At 41.8% G+C, this 16,906-nt stretch overlaps 1 protein-coding gene across 1 annotated transcript in view; it reads left to right on the forward strand.

Annotated features, from left to right (window-relative positions):
* mmp17a (matrix metallopeptidase 17a) overlaps positions 1-16,906 on the forward strand; it is a 58,927-nt gene that overhangs the window by 19,532 nt on the left and 22,489 nt on the right. Inside the window, exons 2-3 of the mRNA XM_019868724.1 lie at positions 10,708-10,840; positions 11,406-11,541. Of these exons, the coding sequence (XP_019724283.1) occupies positions 10,708-10,840; positions 11,406-11,541 (269 nt within the window). The remainder of the gene's footprint in view (positions 1-10,707; positions 10,841-11,405; positions 11,542-16,906) is intronic.

The raw sequence follows: 16,906 nt of genomic DNA on the forward strand, positions 1-16,906 counted from the left end.
TCTTTTTTTTTTTTTTTTTTTTTTTTTTTAACCCTGAAACTTACACGTGTGATTAAGAAAAAAAAATGGCACTGCTGACAAACTGACTCATGTCTTAATGAGAGAATTAAAAAAAAAAAAAAACAGGCCAGGCTCTTCACTAAAAAGCTTGCTATTTAAGAAATGACGACGAGGGGAATCAAGCAATTGTTTCAAAATGTATTGTGTTACCCCTCTGTAACCAGCAGAGGCACTCTTGAGTAAATCGTCGTCGCGGATGGTTTCGTAGCAAGTATATTGTGCAATAAACAGCCACAAAATCCAAGAAAAACACATTGTATCTTCCTTCTGACCATTCATTTACTTTATTTTGTGAATTTGTATCACAGTATGCTCTCCGTAGCCGGAGCAAATGAGCTAATTCGATCTTCCAAACAGCCCACGCTTTAACATCTTTGCTTTGATTCCTCAGTAGCGACTGATGATTGGACCAAAGCAACAAGAAAGTGAGACAAAGATTTACAAATAAAGTGAATAGCTGAGTAAACACAAGCCAAGAAGATTGCTGCTGGCCTTCTGGGCACGAATGAACAACATACGGCTCTGCATATGACGCAGCGGTATTTGCAAATATTTGCACATTTTCACATGCAGCAGACGCAGAGGTATTTTGTCATTCCTTTTGGTAGGTGTTCACAGCCATGGGATGAATGTTAATCACCAAATCAGTCAAGTCTCTCAACATATGTCTTTCTCAACTCGTTGATGCAGTCTCCCAGGGGAAAAAAGCCCCCAAAAAACAAAAAAAACCCATTTAGTTTGCTCCAAAATGTTGTCTTCTTCCTTTGCTTGGCATATACTGTACTGTCATTAAGTTTATGAAGTGAGATGTTGAAAAAGGGTGAAAAAATATATATCATAGCAAGAGAGAAATCATGTACACAGCAACAAACTAGCATCGTTCAATTATATTTTAATACGATTATTGCTTGATTTATGAATTATGAACATTTCTATCCATACGTTTACCCTTGCTGACGGATTTCCAAGGTGATTACGGTGTTTAAAACGAGCACCCAAAGTTGCTACAACAGCGACAGAGTGCAAAACTGAAAACATAGCCGCTCAGCTAAAGGATTAGCTTCCTAACACAACAGTACTCTTTAGGCTAGTGAGGTACATACGTCGATATTGAATATATTTATATCTGTATTTATAGTACACGTGCAAGCGCAGCAGTGATGAGAGAAGGATGATAACACACAATTACACCAGACACATGCACGCGCTCACACGCACGATGGCTAGCAACCAGCGCTTGGCGTCCCCAATCCGAGAATAATTAAACAACTTTACTCAATATTAGCTAGATTCTATTGACCTGCTCATCTAAAAGTAAATATACAGATGAATATTTATATTTATCGTCTTCAATGTAGAGCCGCTGATGGTGTAGAGCGGCAGCGTGTCTCTACATTTGCCATGCGAGTGACTGGCGACCAGTTCAGGGTGTTGTCTGCCTTCTGTGCGCAACTCCCTGCGACCCTGTTCAGGATAAGCTGTGTTGAAAACAAAAGGATGGCTGGGTGGATGGATGAATGGATTCCTTTTAGCTGAAAAAAATAACTTGAAATTTCTTCTACAGCAAAAAAAAAAAAAAAATCAAATTGCAATAAAGCGAAAGGGAACAAACTCAGCAAAAGTAGTCAAAGAAACAAGTCAGAATTTCATGTTTTTACACTGTAAGCCACATCTCACAGTTGAAGTGGCTGCAGGTGCAGAAGCCAAATTTCATAAATATGTTATTTCCCCCCAAATGACATATTTTTGTTGTCAGCATTTATGGCACAATTGGTCACAGAGCCCCTGGTGCAACTTGCTTCAATAAAGACCTATTTGGATTGTTTCAAATAAGCAGAGGCAGTGATTTGCTGTTGCTCTTCAGAAGATATCAGACGGCTGCTCTTACCCACACCTGTTCTCCCAGGGTGACGCTGACGCACATGCTGTTCTGTGCAATAACTATTGAGGACAACATTTCACTCATTCAGCACCTCAGATCTTGGAGGCATATAAACAAAAGGGGCAAAGGGGAAAAAATGGCGAAGAAACAGAATGCAAACAAATGATGTGTGTCATGTGTGAGCTTGTATGAGTTACCGTAAGTGCCACATGTTTCTGCATGCAAGCGAGCAGGGAGATGAAGTGGAGGTAGGGGCAAATGGCAAAAAAAAAAAAAAAAAACGATCTTGAGTCGCATGAGTGTGAAAGCATGTTTCAATCGAAGATGTACCTACTCAAAATGTAGTGTCATTTTGGGGCATTGACTACAATTTGGTTCGGATTCATGCTTTTAGTCATTGCTACTTTTAAAGGGAAGAGGAGAGAAAGACACAAATCAGACAGAAGACAATGGAGGGTCTAAAGATGATTGTTTAGGGATTCTGAAATTTTCCATCGGGAAAGGGCTTTGAACTCAACTTGTGGTTTATTCTGTTACAGCCTTCATAAAACTGTGGGAATTGATCAGGTTAATGAGTCGCTACCTGCTACCACACTTGCAAGCTGCTGTGTCCGGGTGATGGAGTTGACACGGCGTGCCTCCACAATGGCTGAAGCTATTTTCCTGGCATGTCTCTCCTCACCATATGCAGTGAGGATGGAAGCAAGAGCCTCTTGATCTAAGGTATTCACCACGTCAGCAGCACAGGGCATGTCGGAGAACCTACGCACAAAGGGAAAGCCAATTAAATTTGGCGACGTCACGCACTTTCTGACAGCAGTGAATCCTGCAAAAATGTGAGATGTGGCAGAAAATCTTAATGGCTGATATCAATGTTAATATTTTTCAAAAATTCATAAGCAGTAAATATGAATCATCAATGAAGAGATGGTATTATAACACCTGCTATACTCGACCAACCATGAAATCTCAATTATATGGTGGAAACATTTGAAACAGAGTCATAATTATTACCATGATCATCTACCATGTAATTTTGTAAATTATAATTTTCATGTAAATACATTTGAGCATCAGCCCTTTACCCATCTACAATAAACTAATCCCTAAGAAATCCTTGTAGAGATGACATATTTCTATCCGTGTTGAAATTAGCCTGTTTTGAGGGGTTAGCCTGTCTAACTACTGTGCCAATGGCGACCGTCTTTTGACGACTGGCTTCTACTTCCAAATACAGAGCCCAAAGTGAGAAACCCAATCGAAAACAACTATAGTTGGGAATCACAAAACAAATAAAGAAAATGAAAGCATGTTTACTCGTGGAGGCAATATTTCATATACTACACGATGTGTATGTGGGACATGGACACAAATCTTGCCGCGTCGACAGCGTCACACAGCAAAGAAATATGTGCACCTTATCAAACGCAAACACGAATAGCTAATGCTAATCTGTGTATCCAATATAAGGCAACACAGCTCTGTTTACCTTTGCTAGCATGGATGTCAAACTTGTGGGACATGCGGGTGACTCCGCATGTGAATGTGTCTGCATAAAATTACGGACAATGTGGTCCGGCTGCCACTTAACTCATTCACTCCCAATTTAGACGTATTTAGATGTTTTTTCAGACGCCACACATTTAATCCCAGCTCCTCATTTTGTATTGACTGTACTTGAAAAGGGTCTGAAAGGGTCTGAAAATGGCTGGCCCCCCTTTTTTTTTACCCTAAGTCTTGGAAAAATTGAAAAAAAAAAGTATCTGGGGTTGAACGTGTGGAGTGTGAAAAGACAAATATGTCTTTGGTGAATGAGTTAAGTGTGGCTCTGAATATATTTATCGTCTTCAATGTAGAGCCGCTGATGGTGTAGCGGCAGCGTTTGTCTCTACATTTGCCATGCGAGTGACTGGCGACCAGTTCAGGGTGTTGTCTGCCTTCTGCCCGAAGTCAGCCGGGATAGGCTCCCAGAAAATCCCCGCGACCCTGTTCGGGATAGGCCGTGTTGAAAATGGCTTGATGGAGGTCTTCAATGTATCGTGGTTCCTTTTTTCTTTTTTCTTTTTTTTTGCACTTGGCTGAAATCGAAACTCACTTTGATTCGAAACTTGTTTTTTTTCTCCTTGTTTCCAGTTGACTTGTACTGTCCACCCACACTTGTCATATAATCGTGAGCGTGGTTGTCTCCCTCTTCTCACATCGTTTTTCAGCGTATATGGCTGAAATTATTCGAGCATCACTATATAGGAGAAATACCAAATTTCCTTTAGCAGCAGTCTAATAACTGCACGGTACGCCTCAAGAGTTGTTGACATTTACTTTCTGGCCTCGCACTCAAAATGAAGTCAGCTCCTTTGTGAGGAAAGAAAGATTATGTTTAAAGTTCAGGTGTAGGTCATCTCATTGCAAGTATGGTGCTTAAATTGTGCATTTTCCACGACCAAGGACAACTTATAACAAGCAGAAATTGTTTTATAAAGTGGAGCACAGCCGTAATGTGTTTGAAGGTAAAATGTACTTTTAAAGTTAAGAAGGAACTTCATGTACAGGGTGCCCTTACACAACAACTTACTTTTTTGGGGGTGGGGGTCTGTCGGGGGTGGAAAGGTTTTACGTTCAGATGATGATGCCGTCTTAATCATCTTGGACAATTAAATCAGTGGCTTGAATGGATTTTCCAATGTCGGAGACTATTTCCAGACCAAGTGCAAGTAAAAGTACTAACATTGGAGTACCTACTGATGCCGACTGCTGATACTTGATATAAACATTTTCTGACATTTGAATTTATCTTCATCAAATATTGTGCAATTCTCAAAACTTCGCTTGAAAATGGCATCAATTTCATTCGGACAAAACCCTTTTGATTGCAGCAACTTGTCACGACTGACATTTTAACATCCAACTGCATGTCTTCGCCGCTTCTTGAGAATACTGCAAGTTGACTTGATGGTATCGATGTGTAGTATCGGAACATTTTAACAAGTCAGAATACAAATGCCGCTAAATATTTGCACATTCAAGACTTGGACTCAGAATTGAAATCTTGTCCTACTTTGAATAATTTGCATCACATCGAAGAGACTAGTTAAGTTCTACTCGGACTGCTTTTGGGTGCAATCACACGTGTTTGTCATGCTGTGGATCGGAGCCGCTTGCTCACTGTCGCTCTTTTGTGTCATTCGCTTTCTTCTCCTCAACCTGCGTAGGTTGAACCCAAACCCTCCACGAGCAATTGCCATCTTCGCGAGTGGTCTGCTCGCTCGCTCATTTTTATGTCTCGTGAACTCCTCGTTTAAACACGCAGGCAAGCTGTCATCGCGGGGTATATCATCCTCATGACATACGTTCACGTAAACAGTTCTTCGGAATGAACCGCTGGGATAAAATAGAAAAACCGTTCAAGTGGCTTGAAATATTGATCGAGGCGCTGCTGCCGCTGCATCCGCTTCGAAGGTGACGATGAAACGGATGGCAGAGGTTTCGAGATGGCTTTTTCCAAGGGTTTAGTCGCTTAGTTGCTGGTCTTAAACCTGATGTATTTTGACATCGCGCGTTTGTAAACGTGCCAGTCGGCGTTTAAAACCGGCTTTTTCAACATGTAGATCACTTGGATTTCTTTTGACTGAATGAGCTTTCCCTTTTCGGGATCAAGATCCGATTTCCATTTCCACAATGAGCATCGGCCGTCTAATTTTAAATGTTAACATGGAAACTGCCATTTGACATGTTCAATCTATGATTCCGGCGATTGATTTTCGATTGGTCGTGTCTTGAAGGAGTTGATGCAAATGTGCCGAAGCACTTTGCCGAGGACATCTGAGTCGACATCCGAGTCGCTGTCGAATTAAGTGATTGAGTTCAACGATTGAGTTTATTGCCCTAAGGAGGGGAACGCAATGTCTTTTACAGGAAGATGATTTTAATCTTGAGTCAATTAAACCAGCCGGCATTTCAAGAAAGAGTGCTTTGCGCGTGCTTTTGTGATTATTCTACTCCGTATTGTACGTTGGCTAATAACCTTTGAACAGGTGGCAAGTAAATCTCCTCAAGGCACCAACAAAAAAAAAAAAAGCACCACCCATCCTTATTAGTGAGAGTGAAGCCGCGGTGTCCCCCGTCTCCCAGTGACTTGCGTCATGTCAATAAGAGCGAGTTTAAAGGCTCTCACAGCTGTTCACTGAGGAAAACAGAGCGGTTTTGTCAGACGGGAACATCTCACAAAAAAGGGGGGACAAAACAAGCCGAGTTTCTCGGGAGGCAGGGGAGAGGCAGGCTGAACTTTGACCTTTGAACGGGAACAGGGAGGAGATTATTATTTATTTTTAACTTCTGGCAGGATGTGTTACACGATATTGGATGATGAACAAGGACTGAGTCAAATACCAAATTCTGTTTCTTAGCCCTTCTTTATTCTCTCAAACCCACTTTTGGTTTAGAGTCCTTCACTGTTACCCTTTCAAGATGGCCGCCACACATGCTAGGCGGCTTTTCTTTGGGATTTGTCATTCGATTTAAAAATGAGTGATGGGAAGATAAAATGGGCAAAGCTACACTCGAACGGCTGTCAAGCATATACCTAGAAACTGTCAGGATCACAACATTTTCAAGGCAGCTGTTTTTATCTGAAAGATAATGTAGCATGAAATGGAATATACAAATAACTGGCCCACTGGATTCTCCATTTATTTGTGAATGAATCAGGGAGCGGCTCGAAATGCATCGCAAATGTGCGCTGGTATCTTGGGATCAAATAAAATTGATTTTTTTTTTTTTGTCTTCCGGGACTTGAGATTTGACAGATTTGATCTTATGTAGCATACACCAGTGATGTTTGCTGCTTGACAAATCAAATGCCTCATGTAGTGAATCCCATTTAATTTTTTTGTTGCCTCTTGTCCGTGCATTGCCGTTGGCGAAAACCCGTCTTTGTGTTCACGCTTAAAATGGTACACTGGAAAAACACGAGGTTAATGAAGTCATTCTGAACTCTCATTGCAGCTCAATATTTGGGAAGTGGGGTTGAAGGACTCGAGTGAGTCACTGATTGCAGTTTCCCATTCGGCGGAGATGCACTCGTTTTTGCTCATTGTCAATGGTGGAAGCCCGTTTACCTTGGAAAAGAATTTGCGTCATATGCAGATGTTTACTCACCGAGCTCAGCTCAAAACAGGGACGTTTTTCAACTTGCCGTTACACAACACAGCGTATTGAATGAATCAGGGAGCGGCTCGAAATGCATCGCAAATGTGCGCTGGTATCTTGGGATCAAATAAAATTGATTTTTTTTTTTTTTGTCTTCCGGGACTTGAGATTTGACAGATTTGATCTTATGTAGCATACACCAGTGATGTTTGCTGCTTGACAAATCAAATGCCTCATGTAGTGAATCCCATTTAATTTTTTTGTTGCCTCTTGTCCGTGCATTGCCGTTGGCGAAAACCCGTCTTTGTGTTCACGCTTAAAATGGTACACTGGAAAAACACGAGGTTAATGAAGTCATTCTGAACTCTCATTGCAGCTCAATATTTGGGAAGTGGGGTTGAAGGACTCGAGTGAGTCACTGATTGCAGTTTCCCATTCGGCGGAGATGCACTCGTTTTTGCTCATTGTCAATGGTGGAAGCCCGTTTACCTTGGAAAAGAATTTGCGTCATATGCAGATGTTTACTCACCGAGCTCAGCTCAAAACAGGGACGTTTTTCAACTTGCCGTTACACAACACAGCGTATCCCAGTGCTGGGGAGCGCTTCACAGCACTTGAGTGAGTGCGCCTCGGTTTCTGCAGTGTTTTACAGCGGCACCGTAAACAGCGTTGCTTAATTAAAAAGTGGCTACCTTCTCGTGAAGCATTGAACGGGGGAGGTCAACAGGGTGCGTTACAATTCCCACTGTGGACGTGTGTTCTTATTACCTTTCCTTTCTCCCATATAACACTTTGAATGTATTCAAGACTCTCGGCTTGCATGTTAGTCAACTCATTGGCTTTCTGTTCTGCCCCATGATGCTTTGGAAATGAGGTGCGCATATTCACAACATGATTTGTTCAGACAAAGGCTCCTCCTGTGACGTTTCCTGAAGTACAAGACCGATGAGTTTGACACCATTTGGCGGTGTTGCGTCTCTGCTTCTGTACATCTAAATAATGCATGATTAAACAAGACCCGAGCCTCAGCCATCTGCGTCACCCACTCATGCCACACTTAATCACAGATTAAGAGCACAAACTTGCGCAGGCAAGCTCGGGTTCCCTTCATTGCGAGATACGTTTTCTGTGTCAGCAGATAAGTGGGGGCGCTTATGTCGCACGATCCCGTTTTTACCCTGACACTACATCAAATACAATATTTTTTTGGAAAGTATTACGGATTTCTACTTTGCTTATTCAAAATACTTATTTTCTTGTTTTGGTTGCAAGTGGAGGTCCGCATGGATCTTGCTCAGTTCTACAAAATTTGCTGAATTTTGAATGATCAGTTGTGATGACCATGCCTTGCTGTAGTAATTGTATCGTGCATAATTGTCACAGGTTGTGTGACAAAAAAATCTCGTTCATGATTTTATTCGTCGCGTCGCGTACAACTACAGCAGCAGTGTGATAGGAAAAGAACCAGAAGGAATCCAAATTTTTTTTAATTGAATTCCTACATGTCACAGGAGCAGGCCCTGAAGGATTCCATTTACTGTCGCTACTTTTGTCCCAAGGGCTTCTTGTGCATGTCATCTGACTGAAGGGCTGCCATGGCAAACTGCGAACGATGAACAAAAATAGTCTTTTTTTTTTGGTATTCGGAATCCATTTGCCTTAATTGACGGTAGCTTCAGTCACCTCACTTCCATCAGGCTACGACAAAGGTCTGTTCAGGGTGTTCACAATCTTCCAAGAGTTGCTTGTATCTGAGTATTGCCCAAGGTTGCTTATGTTGTACTGCGTCTCGCTTGATTTTGCTCGATCAGGGGTCCCCAACCTTCATTACGCCTCAGATCGGTTTAACATGGAAACGTTGGACAGTTTTACATAAATGACAAACTCTGGGTGTCGGTTTGGTTATTTTCTTTGGCTTTTGATGGCGCTAAGTCCAAAATGAGGACCAGAGGTCTCAAGTGGCATTAAGAGAAGACAAATCAATAGTGTTACCCACCCACCTGATTTGGATGGAATTCTAATATTGCAACCTTTAAAATGGGGAAAACTGTTTCCTGTCAGCTGTCAAACAGTTCGACTTTTTGGCACCGACGTAAGCAAAAGCACGGAGAGTGGCCGAGAGATGTCGAGGTAGCCCAAGGTTAAACCTGCTAATATACTCAACCCTGAATATTAATTTAAGATTAGGCATTTTGCTGTCAGTGGCAGAATAAACAGGAAGCTGATTTATTGCAATCCGTAATAGCCGGCATACCTGCAGTAGATGAAAACTGTTTGCCAAAATGAAAGAGGCCAAGCATAACTAGGAAGGTGATTTGTCAATCCAGAAATGTCTTTGCACGTGCGCTTCTACCAAACAACAAAAACAACAACAACAACAAAACTAAATTGCCCAGTGATAAATTACGATAAGGGGCTTGGGCAGGTTTGAACACAAATGCAATTTCATGGCAAAATGAGTACAGAAATATCAGTGCGGTGGCTCATCAGCATAAACACAGCCTCAGCGGTACCTCTCCTCCCACAAACATGCACATTTAAAACCAAGGGAAGAACTAACTAAGCACAAAAACATATCCAGTGACAAATTGCAGTTTGCTTTTCCACTGGCGTTGCGTTGCCAGTGAACGTCGCCTCCATATTCAACTTGTTACATCGTCATCCAACCAGGATTGGTTGTTATCATGCACTCTGTTATTCTTTGTGCCAGAACTACACTTTCCCTTTTGCTTTTCTGGTGCAAGGTGTTGTACCTTTTAATCATTCCAATGATTTTTACTATGGTTAATAGTTAGATCCATCGAACTGCATCTCATGCCTCAGCACAGTCACGGCGGCTCCTGATGATGCACTGCTTCACTTTCCCGAACCCGTCACTGAAAAAGGACTGGTGTAACAATAGCAGTTCTCGTGGTTCTGTTCGTTGTTGTTGTTGTTGTTGATGGTGCACAGTTGTGATTTCAGCTGTTCACATTCAGGCTTGCTGCCACTGAATGTCACTCGTGTGATTTGTTTGGCATAGCGGTAGCAGCATGTACCTAGAATCTCTCAAAGAAGGGAAAACAAAGTTCAACTTTTTAGTCATGATTCCAAAAAGTATGTTTGGTGCAAATATGTCACTGTTCATCACCGAAAGAACAACGCACGTACTTTGAATCATGGTTGGTGCTTCGAGGTTATTTTTCTTCAACTGGATTTGTGGCCTTGATCAAAGTGGAGGGAATGATAACCTATTCCAAACACCAGTCAGGGTTAGCACAAAGCATTCAAGCCCCTGCTGGGAAAAAAAAGGGTCAGAAAAAGCCTCCTAAAAAATATTGAACTTTATTTGGTGTTATTCTGAGACCGTTGATAAGTGTGCGAGTTTAAAACTGACTGGTTAATTCTGAACACAGCAACACTCCGAATTATAAAAGTGTGGATTCAATTGCGCAACCATGAACAGACTGTTTCAAATTTCCAGTTAGTTGTGAAGTTATAGGTCACATTTAGATAGCTAGCAAGCTTGCTAGCTAGCAAGCTCAGGCTAGCTGGCTCGCTTACTAGCTAGCTCGCTTACTAGCTGGATGAATGGAAAGACAGATAGATACTGACCTTTGTTCCTCACTTTTCTCCTTCAGGACTGGCTGAGCAAGTTTGGTTACCTACCACCCCCAGACCCAGTGACTGGCCAACTTCAGACCAAGGAGGCCCTGACTAAGGCCATCAAAGCCATGCAGAGGTTCGGAGGACTCAAGGAGACTGGAGTATTTGGTGTGTGCACGTTCGTGTGTGTTTTATACATGACTGCACCATGTGTCAACGGGTGTTGGATGCGAGTGCAAATTTATAATCTCTCTTGAGATTGCACTGAGGTGAATAAAACATTGTGACAGTCTAAGAATGATAAGCGAACATCCCACTCTCTCTCTCTCTCTCTCACAAACATTACACCATAAATCTTCAGACCCAGTGCACTTACCACTTACGGACTCAAACACGCACGCACGCTTTCCCATCTCACATGCATGAGTGGAAGCACAAGGGAGCTAGCCAATCCGTAAAATAATCATTCAAAGACTGTACTTGGATGCGCAGATGTATTGTACTGTATCGATTTGTAATGCAATCAAGTGATCATGCTGTATACAGTACATCATTATTTTTCATCATTTCGAAGTCCATTTTAGTTTTTTTTTTCTTTTTAATCATTCAAATTGTTTTTTTTTTTCATCTTCTCTGTGCTTTGGGTGAAATCCAGAACATTTATTTTGTCTTTACAGGCGCTTTAATGTCAAATACTTTTATGTGTCTGGTTCACACCTTTGTCTCTGCTCAGATGAAGCCACATTGGGACTCATGAAAACCCCCAGATGTTCTCTGCCAGATGTGCCTGCGGCTGAGGGGACAGTGGGCCGCATGAGACGCAGCCTGACCACTCCAAACAAATGGACAAAGAGGCATCTATCTTGGAGGTACAGAACTCTTAACAATGTAAAGTGAAGGGCTTCTTGTATCAGGGTTTGTCAAACTTTTTGCATTTTGCTGGTGGTCTCGTCACTATTCACGAAGCGACGCTCTTTTAGCTTCACTTCTAAGCATAAGTCTCAATTTGTGAAGGCGGCATAGACCTCTCGCCTCATAGAATCCATGTTATTCTGTGTCCTGCTCAAAATCACTGGTCTAGCAGTTCTGTGGGTTGATGAGGTCACGGATGAGCGTGTCAGCCGAACCACAACAGGCCATTAATCCCTCTGTGGCCGTCAGACTGGTGGTTGCCAATGGCTCTGCCCCAATCATCGCCCCACTTCTTGCCAATTACAACAAGCTCCTTAACAAGTGAAACGTGTCAATGAAATTCTGTAAAGCTTTGATTCTAATAGCCGAACTTTTTCCAAAGTCTCAGGCACTAAGGAACAGCTGCTGTTTAGAAAAAAAGAAGAAAAAAAAACTATCCCGAGGCCATTGATTCTTCTTTATATTTCTCTCAGTTACAAGTTGCCTTTGTGGTGCTTTGGGCCTTATTAGCCTGTTTCACACTGCCTCTAAAAGTCTGCATTTTCCTTGCTTTTCCCCGCATACCGTTGTTCTGTATAAATGGCACCGAAGCAGAAAGAGGAGGGCGATGAAGCCAATTTGGAAAATTTTACGGGCAGCTGGTGAATTGTAACATCCGGACCTGTTGAAAAGCACCTCTTGCTGTCCAACACGTTTCATATGTCGCGCCAGGAACGGTTGCAGTACAATATGTGAAGGAACACGTAGTCGCGGCAATATCATCCTGGGTTCTGTATAAAAGACAATGCAGAATCTGTTCCTCGTCTGGCGCAGGAAGATTTGGAAAAGAGGTTCAATCTGAGTTGGGGGGGGGGGTGGCGGTACTGACCACTTTAGAGTGCCTCGTTGTTGGACATGAGTGCACACATATCACAGAAAAAAAAAGGTCTAAAAGTGAGGTAAAGCCAATATAAAATCCTGATGTGATAGTCAGCATGTGGACAGGGGGTTTGCAGTGCCTCATTGTTGTAGCCTGAAACAGCCCCGAGATGACCTAATTGGATATATTCCAGCCACAAGCGGCTTCAAGATGGTATTTTTTCACGACTGTAGTTATGTGTAGGTGAAAGAAAGATTCTAGATGAAGCAGCATCCATGTTTCTAGGTTACTGAGTTACTAGTCATCGGGAGCGCGTTTTTCAGTCTTCGAGAGCGGAGAGAACAGCTAGATTTTGCATGATATTGAGACCTTATCTTTTTTAAACTTGCTGATTTATTTATTTTTTTAATCATAAAAATGTGTCGGAATTTTTTGTCATGTGTCAAAACTGATTTCTTTTATTTTTCACTGGGACTTTAACAGAGGTGCAGTCAGCATTTATGAGCACTTGGATCTAAAGTGGAATATTTGAACTGACATTTCCCTGCCAATGATCCGCGGAAGAGCTGATCATGTTGACATGATGTGTCCTCATGTGACCAGGTTGTCTCTTGTTCTAAAACGTCGACAGCAATTGCAATCATTGCTCTGAATTTCGGTCGCAATATCTCAGTGACAGAAGGATGCGCGGTAATCACTTTTCAAGCCTCCCTCTTGTCGTCTCTTTTGTTTACCTCCCTTTCTTGAGTTCTTCTATCAGAAGTCATCCAGCATTGACTGCGCGTTTATTCACATGTCGCCGTTCTTCTTTCATGTTGCACCGACTGTCGTTGGGGTATTTTGTGAATGCATAATGTGGTTTGGCACATGGTTCCGGAGCCTTGTTGCCATGACTGAGCATAGCCTTCAAAAGCCCTCAGAGTTTTTGCCTGACTGATTTTGTCATCTGTAGCATTGCTTCAGTGAAAAAAAATATTGGTTTGACTTGTTCCAATAATGTTCCTCTAACATGGTTGTCTTAAAAAACACAATTATTGAACTAGTCCTCTTTGTTTGGGGTCGTATTGCTTGTTTGGGGTCCTATTGCTTGAATTTTGAAGTGCAGCTGACAGGTCATCTTAGTTCAGCGGTATTGCCTCAGGCTGCAGTAGGGACCTGGTTGCGGAAAACAAGTTTGGTGTAGAAATCATACTTGTGCTACTACTTCTGGAATGACTTCCAGTGCTTTCTATTCACTCGTTTGAATTTTAGGGGGTTCCTAGAATAATTTGTAGTGTGTGTTTAGTTGTTAACGGAATGCACGAGGGTGTATTTGAACCCTTTCAAGCACAAATTTTGATAACCCGTAAACTGATAACCTGATCAGCTGTCTACTGTAGTGACCGCTCTCCCTGAAAAGGGTTAAAATGCAAGCAGCAACATGCAATGTAGGTTTTTATTTTTAATGATGGTATCGCGACTCTTTGAGCGTGTCTGCAGTGGGGATGCAGCCCAGAGGGGCCAAGCTAATCTCCAGGGGGAAGGATAAAGATAGAAGTCTAATCAATCAGCTGCATGTTAGGACAAAGCAAATGCATCAAGGTGTGTTTGAAAAAGCAAGCCATCACACCTTTTGGAAAACTAAGGTTCTAGAGCCTAGCTATGGAGGTCATTTTGAAATACCGGTACTCAACCGTATCTGAGATCTTGACCACTGCTGACTTAGACGACAACAAAATTTTTACATTTCCATACCTGGTTTTTAATTTGGAGATTTCTCGCAAGCAGCAACGTGTAGGTTATGCTTTGAAGATATGTCTGTCAGTCTTCTGGAATGCTAGTCGTGTAGAGAAACTAACATCTCCTTCAAAATCCCATTAAATATCTTCGATAAAGCCAGATATGTAAAAAAAAAAAAAAAAAAAGAGGCTGTGGTGTCATTCTAGCGATTCTGACCTCACACTTTTCCGTTGGACACATTTCAGTAATTTTTAGGTCGTGTGGAATATGTTAATAAGATAACCTTTATTTGTCCCACATTGGGGAAATTTGCATTCTACAGCAGACAAATTGGGGGGGCAGAGAAGGAAAAAAAAAAAACCAAAGTGTTGCATGCACAAAATAAATAAATGTTTCAGAAAACTGTAAACAGTATAAATATAAGTTGCATATATGCATCTTATGCATACATAAGGTGGCTGTGCTATTTACAATGGTTACAAGTTTTCACGCATGTTTATTCAGCAGCAAGACAGCAGTCGGTAGGAACGAGCGGAAGTAACTCTCCTTCTTGGATGGCACATTTGTGTTGGTGAAGCTTTTCCTCCTGATGCTCCAGCGTCCTCTGATATTCACAAAACATGCATGTTGGGTTCAATTAAGACTCTAAATTGTCCATAGCTGTAAATGTGATTGTCAATTTTTTTTTCCTGGTCTATATGTGCCCTGTGATTGGCTGGCAAGCAACCAATCCACAGTGTAAACCCACCCCTCACCCAGAGTCAGCCGGGACAGGCTCCATCCGGCTCACCCTTGACCTCAATGAAGACCGGCGTTCGAGAAAAGGGATGCACAATGAAGAAAGTCCATTTTCTGTTTTGAATCGTGTTTGCATTTCCGGCCTATTAGCCTCAGGGTCACTGGGGAGATGCAAATGACTGCTACAGGGTTAATTGCCAAGTTAATTGTGTCTAACTTGATCAGGGCGAAACTCTTTTCTGTCCTCCGAGGTGCAGGGAGCGAGTTGACATCGGGTCTGGCTGGATTTTCAGCCTACCGTCTTTTATATTTGTACAACTCCGGCTTGCTCAATTACTAACTCTTAAAAAACATTTGTTCCTACAATATTTAGAAATTTAGGGGTGGGGGAAACGTGCCTTAAAACATAGCCTTTTCGTATTCCATTTGCTTCCATGCTATGTGTGTCGTTAATAAAGGTTGTATGAGGCTATCAGCTTTAGCGTGGAAGAAATAACTTCATTTTTCAGGTATTTCCCATGGGGAAAATGATTTCAAGATGAGCACAATCAGCATCGTAGAACGGATTGCATTTGACTGGACGTTGAGCTGGAGCGTATATGCTAAGTTGCACATGGACATGTAGCTTTTGTTTTCCGTGAAAACGTTTTTTTTTTTGGGGGGGTGGGGGGGTGGAATAATCATCAGAAACAGTGCCGAAGGGGGAGAAAATAGAAAACCATTTTTGATGATGAATGTTCTCGGGCATCCTTAGGTGCATCCGCTTCTCGTGACTGAGTGGAGGGAATTTCATCACATTTAGCACGAGCATGAATACCATTTGATGCTGTTTTCGACCAATCTAGCAACATGAATAAGACTGTTGTGACAAGATTTAAACGTGGAAAAGATCATTCTTGTTTGAAGTCGGCAAGCAGAATGAATGCTTGTGACACTAAGCCTCTTGTTGTTTACGTACTCTGCCCGCTTTCCTTCTCATCCGGTAGCAAAAAAAATGCACATCTCATTTATCAAAGCAAAAAGATTCACTGTCTCTGCCGGACTGTGTTTGTTGACCGAAGCACTTCTTGATGTCTGTATTATATTGGATTGATGTGGACTAGTCAGACAGCACGTTGTGTTCTCAGGTATTTATCGGTGAGACCGTGATGCTGTGTTTTTGGGAAACAGCCACTGGGCTTTTTTTTTTCTTTCTTTTTTTTTTTTTCAAACCGTCGAACAGCAAAACTCTTACACATGCACTTTCGGTTCACCCTGAAACTTGCCAGGCTTATTTTCTTCCAGCTGCTTGTTTGTCACGGTCAAATTTCAAGAAAGTAAACATTCATGTTGGGATCACACAGCCAACAGCTTTATCAGGCACCGGAATTTGGCAGTTTATTCAGGCTTTAAATTTGTGTTGTCGCTTTCGTTTATTTTTTTATTTTTATTTTTTAATAGAGTCAAAAGTTTAAGATGAATGTTCAGGCTCCGTGTATATGCATTTTGATTTTACTACATGTCATCCTGAAAACTAGCTCTGAGCGCCACCACCATTTTCACCCATGCATGTGTCGGACTCATGATCAGGATTTGTCTCCTGTGTCACATTAGCACCGATAGTCCTTTTGGCCATTGTTCATGGTTTACAGCACAGGTGTCAAACTCAAGGCCCGGGGGCCAGATCTGGCCCGCCACATCATTTTATGTGGCCCGCGAAAGCAGCTCAAACATGTCAACTTCCATAATCCTTTCGAAAATGTCTACCAAAATTTTAAATTCTCATATGGAATAAATAAGATATATTTTAAGCATTTTCTTGTTACCAAACCCCTCATGATCGTAACTTAAACAATAGTTGAATCAACAGTTATTCTCAACTTCTTTATATGGTTTCAGTCGTAACAGCCCTCCAAGTGAAACGGTAACTAAAATGTGGCCTGCGCCCAAAAATGAGTTTGACACTGTGTGGTTTGTGTTTATTATTATGTTTAGAAAATGCCACAGTTTTCATGCAGGTCAAATCA

This window comes from Hippocampus comes, unplaced genomic scaffold, assembly GCF_001891065.2.
Source record: "Hippocampus comes isolate QL1 unplaced genomic scaffold, H_comes_QL1_v1.1 scaffold530, whole genome shotgun sequence".
NCBI classification, from domain to species: Eukaryota; Metazoa; Chordata; class Actinopteri; order Syngnathiformes; family Syngnathidae; genus Hippocampus; species Hippocampus comes.